The sequence below is a fragment of the Monodon monoceros genome, unplaced genomic scaffold (assembly GCF_005190385.1).
Source record: "Monodon monoceros isolate NGI ecotype Baffin Bay Population unplaced genomic scaffold, NGI_Narwhal_1 Super_Scaffold_5, whole genome shotgun sequence".
NCBI classification, from domain to species: Eukaryota; Metazoa; Chordata; class Mammalia; order Artiodactyla; family Monodontidae; genus Monodon; species Monodon monoceros.
In genome coordinates this window covers 101,364,343-101,388,601 of record NW_021703782.1, presented here as the reverse complement: position 1 = coordinate 101,388,601, position 24,259 = coordinate 101,364,343, and the positions used below count along the sequence as shown (strand labels likewise).

Genomic DNA, 24,259 nt, shown 5'->3' with positions numbered 1-24,259 from the left:
TATGTAGGTTACTTAGCATGCCACCAGGCCCACAGTAACTACTTAACAAATGGCTGTTTATAATAGTGAAAAACTAGACAAAGGTCTGAGATTAGGAACTGGTTACATAAATTATGATATATCCAAAGAAGGGGATACTTGGCATTAATTAAGAATAATAAGAATAAGAATAATTAAGAATAATGGGGCTGGGCTTCCCTGGTGGCGCAGTGGTTGAGAGTCCACCTGCCGATGCAGGGGACACGGGTTCGTGCCCTGGTCCGGGAAGATCCCACAGGCCGCGGAGCGGCTGGGCCCGTGAGCCATGGCCGCTGAGCCTGCGCATCTGGAGACTGTGCTCCACAACTGGAGAGGCCACAACAGTGAGAGGCCCGCGTACCGCAAAAAAAAAAAAAAAAAAAAAAGAGAATAATGGGGCTTCCCTGGTGGCGCAGTGGTTGAGAATCTGCCTGCTAATGCAAGGGACATGGGTTCGTGCCCTGGTCTGGGAGGATCCCCCATGCCGCGGAGCAACTAGGCCCGTGAGCCACAACTACTGAGCCTGCGTGTCTGGAGCCTGTGCTCCGCAACAAGAGAGGCCGCAATAGTGAGAGGCCCACGCGCTGCGATAAAGAGTGGCCCCAGCTTGCCACAACTAGAGAAAGCCCTTGCACAGAAACGAAGACCCAACACAGCAAAAATAAAATAATTAATAAACTCCTACCCCCAACATCTTCTTTAAAAAAAAAAAGAATAATGGTATATCTGAAATGCTGTTTCTTATAATGTTTCAAGCTAGGTAGAAGATACAAATTTCTTAGTGGATTTTTATATGTTTTGAATATGGGATAATTAAAAATAAGGATGGTATATATGTGGAGGTGTCTGTCTATAGATAGTCAAGTATATGAGATAAAAAGAGGTTACCACATAGCATATATAGCATAATCGTATTTTTATGTATTTTTATATAGATATAAAACCATAATATACATTATTACATAATATTCCATATGAAAAAAACTGTTCCATATAGAAATTACACATACACATATATGAAAAGGCAGAAAGAATACACACCAAAATGTTAAAAGTAGTTTCCCTCTAGACTGGGATTAGAAGTATTTTAAAATCTTTTTGCTTATAGTTTCTATAACAAACATATATTATTTTTGAAGTTAGTTTTTTCTTCTTAGGCACACACACATCCTAAAACCCAAAACTAAGCTGAGGCAAAGATTGTTATTTACTATAATATCTATTTTCTTTCAGTAACAGACCAAGTTTTAGCAAATTCCTAGTCAGCTTAAATAAAAAAAAAAACTCCCCTTAGAAGCTAGGTATGGTCAGGTACCTAACTTTTGGTCAATAAGGGGTTAAGAAGAAATGCAGGTGGAAATTCCAGGAAATGTCTTTTAAAAGAGGGGATGCAACCTCCCCGAACCCCTAAACCCCCTAGCTTAAATATAGAGAGACAGTGGCTGGAGCTCTAGTCAGCCATATGGAACAGAGTTGCACTCTGAGGAAGGTAGGTTACTGCCAACCTTCTGATTTCTTTTACATGGGAAAGAAAAATAAACCTCTACTTTATTTAGTCACTGTTATTTTGGATTTCTTCAATGCAGCCAAACCTAATACAAATGTGCTTTTTTTTAGCAGAGAGCACCTTTGACAAAACATGATTATTAGCATCAGCCCAAGGAAGAGTAACTTAAACCTGGATTTTCCAGCAATGAAATAAAATAACTGAGAAGAACAAATTCTGTTTTAACAGAGGTGACACAGGAAGGACACTACAAACAAAAGCCAAAGTGTGATACGTACCTCACATAAAAGCAGGTCGATGATATGGAAGACCATGTAGAGAGGGAATTTTGCAGTGAAGAGCGTAAGAAACCACTGGGAGGCATACATGTGTGCTTCAAGGCTTATATCCAGGAAGTGGTTGTACAAGTCAGGAATGTATTCCTGAAATAGCAAACTAATTAGTCTTGGGCACATATGCAGCTGTTTAACTCTCACTCAGGAGGTTCATAAATCTGCCAGAAATAGGCCAAAAAAGTCACATATTTGTGTTTTTCTAAAAACTGCCAAAGTGCTGAGAAGAACACTTATCATCTGGTATTAAACTGGCACTCAGCTCTCATTTCCAGTCCACAAAGTAGCTCTAAAGAGGAATCCCCAAATGGTGACAAATATTTGGAAGGACAGTTGTTCTTTCCAAGTTATGAAATGTTTGGGAAAGTTTGTTTCACTTTTGTTATAAGATTTCTAACCAGTCAGCTTCAGAGCCTTGGTGAATATTTCTTGACTGAGTTTGCTGTGTTAAAGGCTCCTACAGTCATCTGATCTTTTGGGTGTTTATGAGATTGAAAACCCGGCTCACACCCGTCGGGTTAACACCGTATTAATCGTGGCATCATCGTTACATAGAGAGAAATGAAAAACCTAAAACCTGTCCTTAACCCTGGAGGGCTAGAAATCGCCCCTGCTCCTTGGCACCATTTCATCAATCCCGCTCTTCCCAGTCTTGCATTCCTACTGGCAAATGCAAAGCTGGATTCTCTACTTACCTGCATGAGGCGCTCCAACTGGTAAAATTTGCAATGCAAATCTTCAAAGTTTTGCTTGAAAAGTTCCCTGAGACCATAGTCAAACATGATCTTGACCAGAACACTGAATGCCTGTTCCTCAGGCATCTGTAACAGACAGGCAAAGAGGGAAGGGGTGGGGGATCAAAAACATATACAGAAGTTTCCTCAGTATATTAAATTTATCCTTCAACTCTATCTGAATACCAGGAAATTTAGTGATATGCAGTAACTCAGATCTCAGCTGTGTTTTGTAACATGCATTCATTCAACCAAGAAATATTTAACAATGCCTACTCTATGTCATACACTGTTTCTGTTCTTGAGGAGCCTCTCATACAACCAGTATACAATAGCTGTAAAATGCCTAGTTAGAAAGACCAGTGGGAACACAAGAACAGAAGCCTGGGTCTTCCTGAGGGAGCCAGGAACAGGCTTCATAGGGAGGGCAGGACTTGAACTGAGTAGGAACAGGTCTATACTCGAGTATGTTTCATCTTTCCCAAATCATAAGACCTTTGTTAAATCATTTTACCTCCTTAACTGTTATTTCATTTTAGTAAAAATGTTTTTCTTCCTCACTGTTACTAAAAACATGGTTAGTTACAGAAGAACTTTATGTATTCTAAGGTTTGAAGAAATGTTTAAAGTATTACAGTAACGCCTGCAGTAATACTTAAAATAGTACAAAAACCTCCTTTACTTCACTTCTATTTACAGATGTTACTCACTTATACATCTTCCACAGCTTTATGGAAAAATATCTCCCTGAGAACCGGGCAAAATGTCTAGTTTTCAAAATAGAAAAAGAGCGCTGGAAATATTATTTAAGGCATGACATGACTGTAGCAAGCCTTCCAAATGTCAAGAAGGTGGGTGGGCTTCTGTCGAACAAGATGATGGAGGTGGGCTGAGCAAAGAAATAACTGGGAATAAAGCAGAGCTAAAGAGCAAATCAGACTAAGTAATAAATGAGAAAAGGATAGAAAATTATTGTTGGAAAGGTAAGGGCATTTGGGGCAAAGGACCAGACCTTTGAGGTCTTTACCATGGCAGGCAACTTCACTCTTCCACTCACTGAGGGAGAGACTTGGTCTGCCCAGAGTGGCATTTCTGATGTTAGGCAGCACACCTGCCCTTACTCTGAAACAAGCACTTATTCTAACACGATGGCAAGCAGCATAGAGTTCAAACCAAGACATTGGGGATTTCATCGGGAAACTCATTTTAAAAGGGTTGTGACACTTAAATGGGGATAAATGTCCTTGCACGAAAATTGAGAACAAAGACGAACCACATAGACTTGTGAGACTCTGAGATATAAAGTCTGATTAAAACAACAAAACAAAAACTTAAAACTTGACTTCTTGATGATGTGTTAATTAGCTTGTGAGAATCATTTCACAATGTATAGTATATCAAATCATCACATTATACACCTTATATATACACACACACAAGTTTCGTCAATTATGATGTAAACAAAGCTGGGGGGAAAAAAAAACTTGACTTCTTTATCAGTGTCATAGCTTTATCACATTTTTGCATGCCTACCAATACCAACAAGCTAGGCTCACAGTAAGAAGATGCAAAGTAGTTTTGTTTTACTTGTATTACAACCTACACGAAATGGCTTAAACCTCTTCAAAAGCTTCCTGTTCTTAGAGAAACAAAATCTAGACTGCGTGGCCTGGTCTCCACAGCCCTCCTTCAAGCTAGTCTTGTGGACCTCTCTAGCTCCCTCCCCCTATTCCCCATGGCTCGTGATGCTCCTGTCACACTGCCTTTCTTTCAGTTCCTTCCAGATGCCAACTTTTCCCCATTTCAGGGCTTCTATACACTGTACTATTCTCTTTACCAGGACTGCTCTACTCTCCACTCTCTTGTTTTCAAAACAGTTTTATTATTTTCATAACAATGTTAAAAAAAAGTTAAATGATACAGCAAAGTACAAAAGAGAATGGATATCCCTTCTCATTTCTCAGGGTTCACCTTAAAGGTTAGCTTCCCAGAGAAGCGTGTAATCGAAATGAGGCTCCCTTGTTATAATCTTGCATCAAACGTTTCACTATACCTTCACAGCGCCACTGAAAGTAACAATGATATACTTGTGTGACTTTTTTTGCCTACAGCTAGTCAGCTTCACTAGCTCTGCATCCACAAGGACTAGGGCCACACTATATTATTCACTCCTGATCACAAGCACAGTTCAGACCATAACAGGTGCTCAAAAACTCTCTGCTAACATCACCTGTGTGGTATTTTTGCCAAGCATTTTAACTTGAATCATGGGAAAATGATCAGCCAAATCAAGAATCTGGGATGTTTTACAAGACAATCTGCTTTAATTTTTCAAAACTGTCAATGGCGTGGAACATACAAAAAAGGCAAAGGGAATAGTTCAGATTAAAAGAATAAAATGAAATGACAACCAAATGCAATGCCTGATTCTTCACTGATCTTGATTAGAAAAAAAAGCTGTAAGGACTTTACTGAGTAAACGGAAAACTGAATGTGGACTGTGGGTAAGACACTGTGAATCAGTGTCGAATTTCTGAGATATGACTGTGATATTCTGGTTAGGTCCTCAGGAGATACATGCACAAGTATTTAGGAGTGGAGTATCTTGATGTCTGCTACTTATTTTCCAAAGATAATTTCAAAAAATTTCTTTTCCATTAAAAAAAAAAGTGTGTGTGTGTGTGTGTGTGTGTGTGTGTGTGTGTGTGTGAAAAAGAGGAAAAGAGAGAGAGATGCAGAGAAAGCAGTGTGGAAGAATACTGATATATCAGGTCAAGAGTATATGAGTGTTCACCTTAACATTTTTTCAATTTTGCTGTGGATTTAAAAAAATATCAGTAAGATGGAGGGTAAAGGTCTTTGCTGAATGAATGAACAAATGAATAAAATGGTGCTAAAGCAACCCAACTTCTCTGCCTCCCTTCCACCCCAATACATAAATCTCAAAACAAAGACTGATGACAGCGGCTACTTTAGAGAAGATAAAATGTCCCCAAAGGGTTCAATCAAGACTAAAGTCTATCCAATCACCCTAGTAATAAAAAAAGTCTACCCCTGTACCAATTTTCAACACTGTCATTTATTTTTTACCATGTTTCTCTCCCATGATGACACTGTATTAATTTAAGGAAAAGGTTTCCAGATATAGGAGTTAACCTTCATGCACTAAAGCCTGGCCAAAGGAAATAAAAAACCATGATCAAGTCTAAGGCTAGTATAAGTTGAGGCAGGACATGTGTAAGTCATACATAGAGACCTAATTACTCACATGGAGAAGCAGAACAGCAGCAAGAAATGACTGGCCCTGGCAATAGCCAATTTCTTCATCATACACAGAATAAGCCTGGGGGGGGGGAAAGACACATGAGGTGTAAATGAATGTAGTCACTCTTGAGTCATAGTTGCCTTATAGGAACTTGAACACGGGAACCTCGAAGATGCTAACCACACTCCACTGTGGCATTCTGATGGGCAGTGAATGATGCAAACATTCCTCTTCAATTCCAATTTTTCTTTATTATAAATAACGCTGTCACCAGGCCACTTCCTGTAGCCAAGGAGTGGTAAGGTTAAGCAAAAACCATTTTAGCATTAAAAAAAAAAAGTTGTCATTCCGCCTGTCTTTGCTCATGCTTTTCCCTCTTCTCTGTCTGAAAAATGTGTTCTTCACTGAGGCTCCAAACATATTCTATTCCCCCAGGATTCTCTCTCTCCTCGGTACTTCTATGGTACTTGTTACAAATGTATGGTTATTATAGCACTTACCACACTGCATTTTAAATGTCCATCTTCTCTACTAGACTGTGAACTTCTTAGAGGCTGGGGTGATGTCCTATTCAACCTAGCCAGCACCTCAACACATATAGCAGGCACTCACTAAACACTGTTATTGCTATTCATTTTTCTTTCTGGGAAAAAAAATCTTTTGGCAAAGATGGCAAAATACAGTCCTTTCCACAATGCCAGTGGAAACTTTTCTGATAAGAGGGACTACTCTGAAGCCGTCTGTGGGTTCTTCGGAATTTTCATTTGTATTTCCCTTGGCAGCAGATGATCACAACTCATCTCTTCTGAACGTTATCATTAACAGAATACTGACATCAAACAGCCCTGCGGGTTCCTCTTTGGTTCTGTAGTTGTTCTTCAGAGTCTTGTTCTTATGGTTAATATTTATAGTTCTCATGTAAGTTGTGGGGGGAAAGGGGAATTCCGATAGATTCAGGACGCTATTCCCTGTTTGACAAATTTATTTCTGATGAACCTCTCTTTATTCTCCATTTTTTTCCCCAAGGTTCTTCTGTGTCCCAAGAAAGCAACTTAGAAATGGGTATATTTAAATTTCAGATCACTTAGCAAAATGTGATGCCAACGTTTATTAGATGACAAGTTAATATACACATGGGATTTTATCATTAGCTTTTGGTGAAACTATAGCTTTAAAAATATATACATATATATGTTTTACATAGCAGGCACTCACCAATCACTGTTTATGTTTTTATATATAACCATGCTTTCATAAATTCAGGTAGAATTCAGTATAATCTCATTATATCCCCCATTTTGTCAAAGCTTATCTGATGAGAGGGCTACAGAACGAGAAACACATATGCTTTTCCAAAGACAAGAAGCACAGAGGGATTTAGAAATGATATTTTGTAATTTAATGAGACCACTTTCCACCTATCAAATCAGTAAAAATTAACGAGTTAATACCCATTTTGTTAAGACTGTTAAAAACTAGTAGTAATATATGCCAACACAGCTCTGTGGAAGGCAGTTTGACAAAACTGATGAAGGTACCATCGACAGTCGATTAGTCAAAAAAGAATAGAGGCCTCACAGTTAGACAGAGTTGGGCTGAAATCTCACAATTGCTAATGTCTCAGTCTGGCTCTTAGGCCCAATGCTTATATTCCTTATTTGTAAGATGAGAATAATCACAGTATTTATATAATAGAGCTGATGAATTATTCTCAGTCCTCTCAAGTAAAGTGCTCAGCACATGGCTTAATCAATTATGTACTAAGATAAAAATGTACTGAATTTCTATAGGTAGAGAATGAGGGGAGCATTTTTCAGGCTCATAGAAAAGCTAGAAGGAATGCTTTATATTTCAAACATTTCCCGAAAGTTTGAAAGTACTTTCATGTACATAATACATTCGGGAAACGTTTGAAATATAAGGTTCATGGGGGCTGTAATGAAATATGGGGAAGAAAAGGCATTTCACTAATTCATCAACATTTAATGAGCACCTTCTATAATATGGCGTGCACTGTGCAAGTGCTATAGATGCTAACATATGTAAGAAATGATTCTTGCCCTTGAGAACTTCACAGTTCAGTTGGGAATTTTGACAAGTAAATCAACCAGAGTACAGTGAGAAGTCCAATGTGACTGAAGCATAAAATATTTAGGGAGTAAGCCTGGATATATTATAAAATGCCTTTAATACTAAGCTAATGAATCTAGGACCAGGAAATGAACTAAGGAATTTTTATTTCATTCTGTGGGTTAGACAAAGCACTAAAGGTTTTAGTGGGTCTAGTGGAGGCCACTAAAATGATCCAATTCTAGGGTCAACACAGAGAAAATAATAAATAGGCTAGAACCCAAAGGCAGGGAGACTAATGCAAGGCGGCTTTTGTAAAAAAGTGCCAGCAACGTATCATAGTGGCCTGTACCAGGGCAGTGAATAGTGAGGGAAGTACGGCTTAAAGAGACGTCAATCATATCAAACTGAACATGGCCAAAGGAAGGAACTAGAAAATAACAGAGAAATGATTGTATCTTCAGCAAGAAAATGGCATGGGGAAAAAAAGGAGGGCTGTTTTTAATTAAAAGAGATATAACAACTAACCACAGTATGAATATTGCTGGATCCTGATTCTAACTAAATGTATAAAGACATTTAGGGAAATCTGAATATGGAGTGGCTATTGGGTGGTACTGATGGATAATGATGGATGATACAGGTGGATAATGATCTTATTTTTAGAGATGTACGGCAAAGAGTTTAGGATTATGATGTCTGAGGTTTGCTTTAAGTACTTCAGGAAAATCTTTTTAAAAGGACAGATGAAGAAACTGTGGCAATATATTGATAAATATTCAATCTGGACAGGGATATATACAAATTCATTTACAATACTCAACTTTTATGTATGTTTGAAAATTTTCATAATAAAGTGTTTTTTTAAATGAACCCAGTTTTAGACCTGTTTTGTCTGATGTACTTGACAGACTTTTACATGGAGACCAACGAGCAGCTGGAAATTTAGGCCTTGAGTTAATGTAGATTTGGGAACATCTGTGCAGTGGTGATAGCTGAAGCTGTGGGAGTGGAAAGGGTCACCCATGGAGACAGTGTAGAGCTACAGGAACCAGTGACTGAGCACCTAGGGGAAGGCCTCTGTTTTAGGAGCAGGCAGAGAGAGAGAAAAATCATGAGAGAATGAGCGAAGTAGTTAGAGAAGTGAGAGCTTAACCAGGAGGGTGAGAAGTCAGGAGCAGAGAGAGCTGCAATGAAGATCATCATGAGAGAGAAACAAGAGTGCAGTGGGGTCAGAAGTAAGGATGAGAGTCAGTGAGCACAGGGTTTCTTTCTGGGACATTTTGCAGGAAGGTGAGGGAGAGCTAGATTAAAAGGGTAAAAGAAATCCTACCATCTTATTTTTAATTATATTCTGTTCGTTATGAATCTAAAATTGTGTTGTTACTGTTGATTTTACAAAGACTTTTCTCTCATTTTTTTGCATTCTTGAACATCAAATATAAATTACGTTTTGTAGTTATCCTTTGCATAATTTCAAAGAACCAGAATCACCATTTAAAACTGAGTCTTGGACTTCCCTCGTGGCTCAGTGCTTAAGAATCTGCCTGCCACTGCAGGGGACATGGGTTCGAGCCCTCGTCCGGGAGGATCCCACATGCCACAGAGCAACTAAGCCCATGCGTCACAACTACTGAGCCTGCGCTCTAGAACCCGCGAGCCACAACTACTGAGCGTGTGTGCCTCAACTACTTGAAGCCCGCGCGCCTAGAGCCCGTGCTCTCTCATTGTGGAGAAGCCATGGCAATGAGAAGCCCACATACTGCAGCAGAGTGGCTCCCTCTCACCTCAACTAGAGAAAGCCCGTGCACAGCAACAAAGACCCAACACAGACAAAAATTTAAAAAAAAAACAAAAACAACTGAGTCTTTTTTTTTTTTCATATGAAATACCTTGCATATTTTATATAAGGAATCTTGTCCATCTCCTCCTGTGTCCTTAAAGTAGTCATGTGCTGGGAATGTCCGGTTAATATCACGAGTGATAGCACTGTCCTGGGGAGACTCCTGTGCAAACATTAGGAAAGAGAAGGTTTAGTAGTCAATTACGTCCGTACTTGTTTGGGCTTATACAACAAGGTCTTCTCATTTACATGCTTTAAAATGCTGCAGGGACATACATACACATGTGCATGCCCAGAGTTACTGTGTCTTCAGGGAAGCCAAAGCCAAAGCAAATATTAAGGGGAAAAAAAGATGAAAGAAAATCAGCCCATTTCACTCTATACACCTCACGTCTATTCCACCCCTGTTGCAAGGAAGTGCAGCTGGTAACCTTTCTATTCTAAGAGGGAAAATGTGATTCAAAATAGATTGCCCCGTGCTTCCCTGGTGGCGCAGTGGTTGAGAGTCCGCCTGCCGATGCAGGGGACACGGGTTTGTGCCCCGGTCTGGGAAGATCCCACATGCCGTGGAGCAGCTGGGCCTGTGAGCCACGGCCGCTGAGCCTGCGCCTCCGAGCCTGTGCTCCTCAACGGGAAAGGCCGCAACAGTGAGAGGCCCGCACACCGCAAAAAAAGAAAAAGAAAAAAAAAATAGATTGCCCCCAGGAAAACACTCAACCTAACCTCAAAAGAAGGAGGCAAAGTGCTTCCGTTAGAAAAACTGGGTACAAAAATTGCTGCTTTAATTGATCCTTTGGCACAAAACTCATGTGCCAGGTTCTCAAAGGGAAAAGAGAAATCCCTTGATTGGGGTTTATCCTAGGGACAAATGGCATAAAAATTCACATAGTGGTCTACTCAATAGGAAACTAGACTATTAAATGCCAAGGAATTCAAACAGGCTATGGGAAAATATTCCTTGCTTTTACCAATGGAGAAAAACTGTTTCCTCTTCTACAATGAGTTACTAAAACTGAACAAATGTCAATAATGTCATAAAATATGTCAAGCATCCAGCTATTTCTAATAGCTTCCCCTTGTTAAATTTTATTTGCTCACATGGTAAATAACTAGAACACAAAAACATGACCTTCTGTTTTAACAATGCATTGTCTTCATAGCTAAGACAATAGACTGGATTCTCCTTGGTGAGACTACATCATATTCAGCACACCATCCAAGAGCCTGATACTCCTGTTTCAAGTGAAAAATGAGTGATATTCTTTCTTGTTGGGTAATTTCTCTAGCCTTTCAGGTAATCGGGTTCCCAGGGCCATAAATATTTTACAGTTGTGGGATCTGAACTAACTTTACATTTAAAAAGATTTTTTTTTACTGAATAAATTTGACATGCAACATTGTGTAAATTTAAAGCATGTTACTTTTGATACATGTATACTATATTGGAATATGATTGCTATAGCAATATCACATTACACAATTATAGTACAACATTACTGTCTATATTTATAATACTGTGCATTAGATCTCTGGCTTACTTACTACTCATTACAAGTCTGTACCCTTAAACACTAGTCTTACCGCCTCAAACTCCATCTCTGGTGAACCATCTTTAAAGCCTATCTTTCTTAACCTGTAAACTATTTAAACCTTCAAAGACATTGCCAAACTGCTTTCCAAAGAGATTTATTGTCAGACTACTAGTTTTTAAATGCATCATTAACAGCAGTTAAGGCAGCTCAGAACTGTGGTGATCCCTGACAGGACAAAATCCAAGGTGAGACCTAAGACTACAACAGCTATTTGTCTGGTGGCAGCTTCCAGGCTGTAGCACATGGAGAAGGAACTGAAACAGAGCTGGGGATGGGGAGTGCCTCCCTGAGCTGAGAAAAAAGACAGCAGAATTCAGGGAGGGCAAGGTAGCTAGAATTTATAGCTCAGAGTACTGGAGAGGCAAAGCTGAACAGAAAGAGAGCTGCAGAGCTATGTAGAGGGGTGCCTATGAGTCACAGAATCAGAAAAGAAAAAATGATAAACTGGACTCCATCAAATTAAAAAATTTTAATATTCAAAAACCACTGTTAAAAACATGAAAATGTAAGCCATGACCATGAATTTATAGGATAAATTACCTATAAAATCTATCTGATAATGGAGTTGAATCCAGATATATAACTCTCAAAATAAGACAAACAACTGATTTTAAAAGGGGGGAAATGGTGGTAAAATACTGAATAGATGCTTCATAAAATAAGACATATAGATGGCAAATAAGCACATTAAAAAATTTCAACATCATTAGTTATCAGCAAAATATAAATTAAAACCACAATGAGATTCCTCTACAAGCCCACTAAATGTTAAAATTAAAAGGACCCAATATACCAAGGACTGGCAAAGGGTGAGAAACAGCTGGAACTCTCATACATTGCTGGTGGGAATGTAAAATGGTACAAATACTTTAGAAACAGTTTGGAAGTTCCTTATATATAAAGTTAGACGTACACTTCCCATACAATTCAGTGATTCCACTCCTATGTATTTATCCAAGAGAAATGAAAATACAAATATATGCAAATACTTGAACTCAAATGTCCATAGCAGCTTCATTCCTAACAGCCCATACTGGAAACAATGCAGATGTGCTCCAATGGGTAAATGGATAAATAAACTGTGGTATGTGCATACAGTGATGGAATACTACTCAGCAATAAAAAGGGAAAAAACCTACTGATACACACCATAAGATATACCTCAAAAGCATTAGACTATGTGAAAGAAGACAGACACAAGAGACTATTTTCTATAATTCCATGTACATGAAATTCTAGAAAAGCAAAATCATAAGTTATATAAAGCAGATCAGTGTTTGGACGAGGCTGCAGCTAAAGGGAGAAGACTGATTTTTTTTTTTTTTTTTTAAGCGTTACGCGGGCCTCTCACTGCTGTGGCCTCTCCCGTTGCGGAGCACAGGCTCCGGACGCATAGGCTCAGCGGCCATGGCTCACGGGCCTAGCTGCTCCGCGGCATGTGGGATCCTCCCGGACTGGGGCACGAACCCGTGTCCCCTGCATCGGCAGGCGGACTCTCAACCACTGCACCACCAGGGAAGCCCAAGAGAAGACTGATTTTTAAGAGGTATTAGAGAACTTTCTGAAGTGATGGAATTATTATCCACCATATCTGTGGTGGTAATTAAAACATATTGAGTTGTTCACTTAAAACTGGTGAATTTTACTGTATATAAATTACATCTAAATAAAGGTGATTTTAAAATGGAAAAACAAACAAAAGGGGATACTCATACAATTGAAAAAGAGACCCAGGATGATGCAGGTCCTTTAGATTAAGAATTCCCAGTACTAATTTAGCTATATGTACCTAAATGATGGGAACGATGTCAATCCATCTTTACCTTAAGGCCTTAGAACCAGGGGCGTAGCTTAGAGTCAGACATATCTGGGTTTGAAAGCTGGCTCATCTCTTACTTGGCTAAAAAACTTTAGGTGAGCTTCTTATCTTCTCTGGCTAATAGCATCTACCTTATAAAGTTGCAGTGAGGGTTACAATTAAATGTGTCTATAAATTATAAACATGTAAAGAGATTCCAGTATTATCTGACACGTACATAAAATACTTGATAAAAGTGAAAGTGAGCAAAGTCTCCAGCATGGCTGACAGCTGGGGCTGTCCTCTGAACACACACACTCACACATAAGCACACACCCATGCACACAAATGCACATGTGCGTGCACGCGCGCGCACACACACACGTGCGCGCTGACATACAGAACACTCAACCATATGGTTCCTAGAATATGTATTATTTTTATTTTTGTATATCTTATCTTCCTATAAAGCTATTCATGTAGGGGCAGAAATTGTACTTTAGTTTTGTAACTTCCACAGAGCCTAGCACAATGCATGACACATACTCAGTGCTTGATAAATATATCGAATAAAAGTCCAAAAGCTTCCGTAAGATTGAGTGATGGCAATGCTCATGTGGTCAACAGCTCTCCCTAAACTAGAATCTCTAATGCTAATGTTTATTAATTCAAGACTCATGTGAAAGAGGCACTAAACTAAATCAGAAAAGAACCTTATTAATAATTTAAAAGACATTCCAACTAAATACCTGAAAAAACCAAGACTGCTATAATGATTGACTCATTAGTGACTTCCAAATTGTGTCATATGCAGGCAAGAGAAAATAACTGTCATGAGAAATAGAACAAAGGGGCTTCCCTGGTGGTGCAGTGGCTGGGAGTCTGCCTGCCAATGCAGGGGACACGGGTTCGTGCCCCGGTTCGGGAGGATCCCACATGCCGCAAAGCGGCTGGGCCCGTGAGCCATGGCAGCTGAGCCTGTGCTCCGCAACGGGAGAGACCACAACAGTGAGAGGCCCCCGTACCGCCAAAAAAAGAAAAGAAATAGAACAAAGACTTTGAGTCTAGCTCTAAATGCAAAATAAATCAAATCATCCTGCAATTATCAAGAGAAATGACAAGGAAAAGGAGTCTGTATCAAAAACATATGCTATATTATTGTGGGTTAACAATTTTTATTCAGCCTAGGATATGTGAATTCTCTTGAACTCAGTTTTTTAAATTTATTTATTTTTGGCCGTGCCACACGACTTGCGCGATCTTAGTTCCCCAACCAGGGATCGAACCTGGGCCCTGCAGTGAAAGTGCCAAGTCCTCCTAACCTCTGGACCACCAGGGAATTCTCTTGAACTCAGTTTTAATTTTAACCAACACATAGAATGTAAAATAGCAACACAAAGAGAAAACCACAGGCATACTGGGAATTAAGAAATCTTTATTTGAAATAAATCTGTTTCATGAACAGCTCAAACCAACAACCGACCATAAATAGTCCCAGCTTCAACTGTGAAACTGCAGCATGACAAAAACTTATTGCACCCCTAGAATCATTAAGAGGAAAAATAATAAACTGAACTTAACTAAAATTAAAATTTTTCTGCTTATAAAATATGCCATTAAGAAAAGAAATAGGCAAGCGGTACATATATCTCAAAAGGAACTGTATCCAGAATATATATAGAACTTAAAGAAAGAGACAATTACTAAAATGGACAAAAATTGAGCACTTTATAAAAGAAAATATACAAATGGCAAATAAGCAAATGAAAAGGTAGTTACCAGGACAATGCCAATTAAAACCACAATGAGCTAGCCAGCCAAAGTGTCTACCAAGGAGAATGATTTCTTGTGCAATGACAGGAGGGCTACCACCTGGAACATTCTGCAGAGAGTAATTCAATCAATGGAGATTTGGAAAATCAGAATGATAATTTCAAAGCACTGAAGGAAGATGACCCAAAGCAGCATTAAGTAATTTCTGAAAAGTTCTAGAACTTGAAAACAAAAAGGAGAAAGGGGACTTAAAAGCACTAAAACAATGATTAAAATAAATTTCACATTGACAAAACTTTCCAGAAAAGATGAATGGACATTTTATTGATCTATATTTGTAGTTCAGCCATAAGAAATTATTCTGAAAAAGCTGTTAATTCTGTTCTTGAATTATATATCCACTGGAATATTTCCAAACGAGAATTCAGATTTTTTTAAATGTCAGATGAATTCACTCTAGGAATTTTATGAAACAACAATTAAAGTTCTGAAACATGCTAAGAATGATAGATTCTGGCTTAGGACAAGCATGAAGGTTAGAAAATTATATGAAGAATTGAGAGGAATATGGAAAGCTTCAAAATATTTTATGCCAGTTTTATCAGTCATATTAGACTGATGATAAAGATAACTTGAAAAAAGATATAAAATTATGAGATATATGACTTGGACATTCAAATGCACATAGAATGGGAATATAACAAAAAACTGAAAAAACTCTGTAACTGGTTAGTTCTCATCCATCTGCCATCCCTCAACCATTTGATCATGGGAGTCATCAGATAAGTAAGGGGGAAAATGCCCTTGAGATTAGGTGATTTTGAAAATTCACATGCTGAATTTTTGAAGCCTTCAAGAATGATAATAAATCGAGGAGTTCCATGTGAACCACTTGCTTAAAATATTTGGTCTTAGGAAATATGCTGAAGAACTTGGGAATAAATCCATTTGACTTGCCAGAGGCCAAGCTGTACAAAAATGATCCAAAAATTCTAACAATGATGAATTCAGTAAGTTCCTATCAGAATAATGACATCGTTAAATTTGAAAAGATTCTGAAAACAAATCACAGTAACGTTATGGATGATTCCTTCCTAAGAGAACACAGCAAAGAGCTTTTGTAAAATATCGACACCCAAGTGCTGATAAAATTAAGATTTATATCACAATACATAGTCCTTTTATTTCTAAGGAGTTCAACATAAATGTAGCTGACATAGGGAACTTGCTAGCATAAGGCATATTGGCTGACACTATTCATGGCGAAATTGATTAAGTCGACCAAATACATCCTTTCACCAGACTATAATTAGTAAAATGACTTAACAGAGAACAAGCTTTTACAAATGTACTTGAGACAATCATACAGAGACATAAACCTTAAAAGAACAGGGAATGGCAAAACGACTGTAAGGTGATAGGTCCTGAAAACTACTGAAGTAATGGCAAGAAGTAGTTCTTTTTTAATCAACTGGCTTTATGTTTTGGTTGCTTCATTTATCGTAAGAGAAACAGCTTTAATCTCCAGAAAAAAACAAAACTGCCATATGATCATGCAGTATTAACATTTTGCAAACTTTTTCTGTTAAGAGCCAGATGGCAGATACTCAACTCTCCCTTTGTAGAGAAAAAGTAGCCATAGACAATATGTAAATAAACAAGCATTTCTGCATTCTAATAAAACTTTATTTTCAAAACAAGAAGCATGCTGGATTTGCTGCAGTTTGCCAAGCCCTTCTCTAAATATACAACACAATAATTTGTCACCAGCAACATGACCAGAGAGAAGATTTTTGTAATGATTTTGAATATACTGACATGTTACTACTGATTAACTTTTTGTTTTACTTGCAGAAATTCTGTCACAAACAAGCTGCAACAACTTGAAATGTATTTACCTTTGAACACTTTTTTTCATGTAATAATGAATCTTAAAAATGTTTGCTGCATTTTACAAAAGTCAATTCTTCAAAGTCTGTATATTTCTGTATCTGCAACGTAGTAAAGATTTAAATGAAACCCTGTAATTATAGTGCCATACTGTCCCTTATAGTTCAAGCAGCAATACAAACAGTATACACAATTCAGAAACTAAACATACACATTGAAACATATTAGACTGGCTAAAATAAAAAGACAATACCAAATGTTGGTGAGGATATGAAACAACTGGAACTCTTAACTGTTGCTAATGGAGATATAAAATGATACATCCACTTTAGTGAATTACATGGCTGTTTCCTGTAAAGTTAAATAGGCATTTTCAGAGACCCAGCAATTCACTCCTACATATCACACAGGAGAAAGAAAAACATGTGTCCAAAAGAAAACCAAAAATGTACAAAAATGTTAATAACCTTATCTGTAATGGCCAAAAACTAGAAACCCCAAATGTCCATTCATAAAAAAAGAGATAAACAAATTACCATCCATATAATGGAATACATACATACATTGTTGGAAATAATTTCATTAAATACCATACTCTAAAATAATAGCACTTTAAAAATTTATTCACTAAACAAATACTAAGAATTAATACCTCACACTAAAATCCAAATCTTTTTTATTTCCCCTTCCCATACTCCTGTCAAATGGGACTAGTCACTGTTCCCCAAACATAACCCCAAATTAATGATATATCTTACTGCATCTTAAAAGGAAAAATCTAACCTTTTATTTTCTTAGTATAATAACAAACCCTTCTTGTTTTCTTATTTTAATAAGACATTTTTGCTTCCTTACAATAATAATACTGGGGAAAATGAGAAAAAAAGATAATTTCACTGTAGCTAATGTTTGATAAGCATATATCTTTCTATATAATTATTTTTATAAAATGAGCTTACATTGTTTTGAAAATTAATTTTACTAACTTACTAATTTTACTAACTGTAAAATGTTGTGAGCCTTTTTTCCTGTTATCTGACAGTTATCCTACCCTAGCATTTTTAATGCACAGTAACCTGTCACATGTCTATACCATAATTTACTAGGCCAAATCTCTGACTTTGGAAGATTCAGGCTGTTCTACTCCTTTTGCTATAAACAAGGCTATAAAGTAGAGCCATGATTCTTAAGGGGTAAGAGATTATTTCCACAATCACTCCTTTCCCCCAAAGGTCCAGCGTAACTCTTGTGTTTGGATTTTGACTTACAATGCCAATTTGTCCTCCAGAAAAGTTGTACCGATTTATATACCACACTGGTAGCACCCTCACAGCAGCTGCCCTGCTGTTTTGGAATAGTCACTTACGTACTTGTCCTGGCCTCCTTCTAGTCTGTATATAACTAAGAATTGTACCTAAAGTTGCAAAGAACTACACATAAAGTTTACTGACTCCATCCCATTCTAATTCCAATGCATTGTTTGCTGAACCCACATGGTGACAGATGTAAAAAAAAAAAACAAAAAAGACAGCACTATCATGCATATATTTCCTTGTCCTGTCAGTTGCCATGGCCTAGAAGCAATAACACCCAGTAGCAATGAGCACACCTAGTGCCAGGATCTTGGTTTCTAATACCATTTACTAATAAAAGGAACCAGGCTCCTTATGGAAATGGCTGATTCTAGTGCTGGGGCAGGAAATATATACAAGATGATCCTGGAACACCTAGAATTGCCAAAGAGTAAGGAAGAACTTCCCCCCTGACTCACACCACAAAGAAAACAAACCCACAACAATGGGAACATGTCAAAGGGAAACATGAGCCAGAGTTTCCAGTAGCCAAAGCTGGAACAATGTAAGCAACAAAATTAATGAAGTATTACTGGATTATAATCTAAAGTATAAAATAAATATCCATGAATCTATACTTATATAAATAAACAACCAAATAAGTAAATAAATGGGGGGAAAAGAGACAAATCTCCCATGAAGAAGAATTCCAAATAATTTATGAAAACACCCTGCCCTGGGACTTCCCTACTGGTCCAGTGGTTAAGACTCTGTGCTTCTACCACAGGGGGACACAGGTTTGACCCCTGGCCGGGGAACTAAGATCCTGCATGCCGTGCGGCACAGCCGGAAAAGAAACACACACAAAAAAACCACCCTGCCCTTATGGAGGGAGCCCACTCCTGTGTGCGCTGTGCACAGTGTCTTCCTTCTCAAGAGTACAGTATGGTAAGGGGAAAAAAAGAGTAACGACAATGGAGAAATCTAACAAACATGACCGTAGCCAGATGATCAACGTCCACACTAATAGTGACAAGTCATGTTGATGGTACATACCCTTGATATGAGGTAATGAAAATGGGAGTTTACCTTTGTGTTATTTTTCCCCTAAACTCATAACCTTATGAGAAAAACATCAGACAAATTCCAAATGAGGGACATTCTATAAAATACCTGACCAGTATTCCTTAAAGCTGCCAAAGTCATCAAAAACAAAGAAAGTCTAAGAAACTGAAACACAGTCAAGAGGAGCCTAAGGAGACAGGAGGACTAAATATAATGAAGTATCCTGGATGGGATCTGGAAGAGAAAAAGGACATTAAGAATAAACAAAGGAAATCTAAATAAAACATGGACTTCAGTTGATAATAATATATCAGTATTGGCTCACTAATTGAAACAAACATATCATACTAAGATTTGCACTTATTAGGCACTCAATAAAATGCTGGACTAAATTTGTGGAATAAAACTGGTGAAGGCTGTGGGTACAAGCTCAATAGTAATAAAAAGGAGGCTCTGTTGATGTAATTGATTTCTAGATGATTTCTTTCTTGTCCCCAGTTCTTATGCTCTTTTTAGTGTATGTAAGAAAGCAATAGTGACGTTTTGTTACTTTCTTAAATTGTAAGGCTTGTCTAAAATAATCTGTGCAAAGAAAAATCTAAGGAAATAACATTTGTGCTGTTTCCTTCTCCCATCTTGGTTTTGAAAGTCGTCCATTAGGTCAAATCACAGTGGTACCACATTCTGTAATTTTTCTGGATGACTATTTTTATACCTTACTGTGAGAATTGGCTCTCTGAGTAACTTCTCAGGATTAACAAGGTACTGGGAACTGACGGAAACCCTCTGAATACACACCCTTTGTAAACTCAAGTTGAAAAATAGAAAGCTAAGAATGGCAGGAAGAAAAAGAAAGTACCCAAACAAAGAAAATGCAGTGGAAGGTTGCCATGAGAAATAACCAGCATAGAGAAGATTATTTCCAAAGTAGCTTGTTGCCTAAAGAAAAAGATCTTCTTAAGACTATCCAAAATGTTATAAATGCTTTGTTAAAAGCCATCATGTAATACTTATGAAAACAAAACAAATACCACCAAAATTCCACTCAAATCCATCATGCTATATCCTCTCTTTACAATATGTTTCACAGAAATAAAATAATTTTTTGGTTACATTTTGCTCTTTAAAAGCCAGCTACAGATTGTCAGAAGTGATTTTAAAGACTTAGCTTTTTAAATTCCCTAAGAAAAAAACTCAAAAGAAGGAAAATGAAATTGAAGGAGTACTATACTATAAAATTAATAAATAAGGACTAAAAACCTTCTGGAGGTAAAATCATTTTTCTTAATTAAACATAACTCCTGTCATTTGTAATTTAATTTCATGTGTTTCGGAAGTAGCAGAATTGCTTAAGTGCAAAGGTGAAGAATAAGACTTCTAAGCCTATGAAAACAGATGTTCTTGTGTTTGGGCAAGATCAAGATGGGCCTACAAAAACCTGCAAAATCTGGAAATTTCATTTCAATGGGTCATGTTAAATCTAATAGCATTTCTATTAACACCACTTTAACAGAGTCAAAAAAGGTGATTAAGAAAAACAGTTAACAATTATTTTAGTTAACAATTATTTTGTCGCTTAAAAAATAGCTCTATCTTTTAAAATCAAATACTGTAGCCATCTTAAGGAATGCCTCACAGGAATTCTGACAAAATAAAAAGAAGGTATGTAAGGTATTCTTAGCCTGAGATTTAATAAACAGATTTAAGGTTTACCATAAATTCTCTGACACTGACTGCAAAGTTTTGTGTGTTATTTTTCTAAGAACATTCTTAGATTTTAACAGATTCACTAGAATGTGAAGCTTCATGAGGGCAGAGATTTCTGTTTTGTTCACATGCATTTCCAGCACCTAGAAGAGTACCTGACAAATGGCAGGAACTCAATAAATATTTTCTGAATAAATGAATTCTCAGGGGATATATGATACATATAAGGTTCAGAGCCACTTACTTCCTACTGACAAACTCACCTTTACAGACTTAAAAATAATTATTTAAGCCATAATAACTAGAGCGAACAAGGATCTGTACTCATTGTTCTAAGCACCTTATATACGGATATATCATATAGCTCTACCTGTGTTAACAACCCCCTGAGGTGGGCTCTATTATGTCCCCCATTTGGCAAAAGAGGAAAGAAGTTAAATCACCTGGCAAGCAAAGTGAGGAGCTGGGACTGGAACCCAACTGGTTCAGCTTTCTAGTTCACGTTCTTAACCCAAATAAACATACTATAAAAGTGAAGAAATTCTCTTATCAGTAGTGAATAGCATTTATAATTCCTAATATATGAAAAAATGCTTTTGTCTTCTAGACTCTTATAACTAAAATCAACATGATACAGACTTTGAAAATGTGCTTCCTCCTTTTACTCATATGAAGGCTATTCAGTGTTTATGAAAAAGCAGAAATCGCTAAAGCTCTAATTACACAGAGAAATATATGATGCTCTTAAACACAAAAACAAAGTGAAAAAAGTCTCAACATGTGGCCCTTTTGTAAATTATTCAAAGAAAAGGCATTTTCCCTAAATGCTAGGTGGCCTCCAACATGTATCTTAATCATTTCAGGTTTTAAATCATTTCAGGTTTTAAAATAAAATATGTAATATTTTAAATTATTATGGTTTTATTCTTTGATTAGGGTTGACCACTTGATAGATGTATTGTTAGACCACAATATCCTGGCCTCTCAAAGAACCGCCTTCATGAAACTGTGCTACTGGCATGTTTTGAGACACTATTTAAAAAAAATTGCCATAGAAATCTTGTATCTCATGGTGGTGAGGACACCTCCTACCACATTACTCAGTGTCCTTATCAGAAATTCTGTTTCTTCTAAAGAAATATGGCTATTTTTTTCCCCATGGACAATGATTAAATGTCCATTTTTGTTTTGGCCTCCAGAACCCTCACAACCAAATTTGCAGCCCAATCTTAAACAATACAGGAGGTCATGGCCTGTATATCTGTGTATTATCTTCCTGTTCTATCTCTATTTTTCAAATCTCTTATTTACATTTTCCTACTTTTCTGAATTGTAAATATTCTAATAAGGTACCTCAATACCTTAGTAATGAGGTACAGTGTATTTGTATAAAACAAATTAAAGCCCTTCAATAGCATTTCATAGTTCAATCAACAAGAATTCTAGAAATAAGTATCTGATTGATGGGCTAATTTAACACTGACAGCGCAAAAACATTTTTACCTTAAATTCAGATTTCAAGAACATAAAAATGTATAGTCATGCAAACATAAGTTTACTTGTCCCTATGTAACTAGCACCACTGATCTTCAAATCAGTTTTCTTTCGACTTGCAGTGCTGTTATTCCATACCAATGCAATAGCAGGAATTTTAGTATAAACTGGATTTGTGGGTAGATATTACTTTGTAAATTTATCCTGATGATTTGCTCTTATAGGCAAAAATCGTAATTCTACTAAAACTGCCACTGAATAACATTTAATAAAAGACTTTAAAAGCTCGACCAATGGGAGACAAGAAACTAAGCTTTAACATATTTAAATAAATGAAATACTGTATTCAGTAATTACTACTGTATTCAGTAATTAATGTTTTAAAATTTCCATTCCAACTACATCAAACACAGAACAAACTGTAACTAAATTTCCATAAACATGGAAGTAACTGAAGGCACTGCAGAATCTGGCTACAACTATGTGAAGACTGGAGCTGGACTTCTGACAAAGAATAGAGAAGATGGATTTTAGGTGCTCTACCGAGGTCACATGATGTAACAGAACACAATGTGGTAGTTAGAACACTGACTCTAGGGTCAGGCAGTTCTGTGTCTGAAAACTGCCTCCCCTACTTCTAACTGTATGACCTTGGATAAGTCACTTAACTGGTCTGAGCCTTAATATCCCTGGTCTGAGCCTTAATATCCCTATCTGTAAAATTTATGCAATGGTCACTGCCTTGAAGAGTTTATGAGAAGCAAATTAAATACTGCATGGAAGGCAGGTAGCATAAGGCCTTGCCATCAGTGACAGCTCTTTCCCATCAGACTTGAGATTTATGATGTTGGCCTATTTCCAACCTTGGGAGAGAAGCCAAAGGGCAAAATGTGTACTTGGCAGATTTTCCCATATTTGAAACTTAGTGAACTACTGTGAGGGATCTGCAATTTTAGAGAGTATCCAATTCAGAAATCCATTGTATCAATTTATTTTAACCAAATAAAACTATAAAGATAAATCAGGTAGCAGAAAAGCTGACACAAAATATAAATGGTGCAATGACTGTTTGTTAAAACCTATGAACTGTGCTAACCAAAACATTCTAGGAGCTCAGAATGAAATACCTTTGCTGATTATCTTTAAAAAAAAAATCATTTCTCAGAGGCAAAAATCCATTTGGGTTTCTCTATTATCACTGACTCATTTAGTAAAGACCTCTGCTATTTCAAGACAATCAATTAACTATACCAACACCCAATGCTACTAATCCTTCTTTACTCTTTTTTCCCTTCCAATAAGAAAACAACTTGCCCCAAACATGCACAACAAAAAGACAACTATATTCTATAATCAGTGAACTGCCAAAGAATCTTTTATTGCAGAAAGCAGCCTCCAAAAGCAGCCTCCAGAAATGTTTGCCAAATAAGCGCCGCTAACTTTAAAACATTTAGCATGGTTATCAGCTGAACAGTTATATACTTACTATGTTGAGTCTATATACACAATGTAATAGAAAATTAAATGGCTTCTTCAGAAAACACAGCTTTTTAATAAAATAAGGTACGGCTATCACATTGTCTCCATCCAAATATGGCATTATAGTGCCATTCTAAAAATAAATCGAAGTCCCATGTGATATGCAGCCTTTTAGCTATGTTCATTTCCTTTTAGGGCTCAAGTTTCCCACAGGAAAATTATTCAATGTTTGGCAAAACTGTCCCAAATCATGTATAGATAAGGCACAACTGCTAACTACACCGTCAATCTTTTCCTGCTTTGCTATTGTTGATTCTCATTCACAGTACTCCATCATGGAGAGGTCCAAGAAGCAGGAAATACTCGAGAACTTTTATCTGACCAAAGTGAAACAAAAAAT

At 37.2% G+C, this 24,259-nt stretch overlaps 1 protein-coding gene and 1 pseudogene across 11 annotated transcripts in view; one reads left to right on the top strand and one right to left on the bottom strand.

Moving 5' to 3' along the window:
* RABGAP1 (RAB GTPase activating protein 1) overlaps positions 1-24,259 on the bottom strand; it is a 179,581-nt gene that overhangs the window by 47,512 nt on the left and 107,810 nt on the right. For all 11 annotated transcript variants that reach the window (XM_029201909.1, XM_029201906.1, XM_029201907.1 and 8 more), the window contains 4 exons: positions 9,819-9,932; positions 5,860-5,934; positions 2,553-2,678; positions 1,804-1,947 (listed from right to left, as the gene is read on the bottom strand). In XM_029201909.1, coding sequence (XP_029057742.1) covers positions 1,804-1,947; positions 2,553-2,678; positions 5,860-5,934; positions 9,819-9,932 — 459 coding nt within the window. The remainder of the gene's footprint in view (positions 1-1,803; positions 1,948-2,552; positions 2,679-5,859; positions 5,935-9,818; positions 9,933-24,259) is intronic.
* Positions 12,361-16,241, top strand: LOC114883858 (annotated as a pseudogene).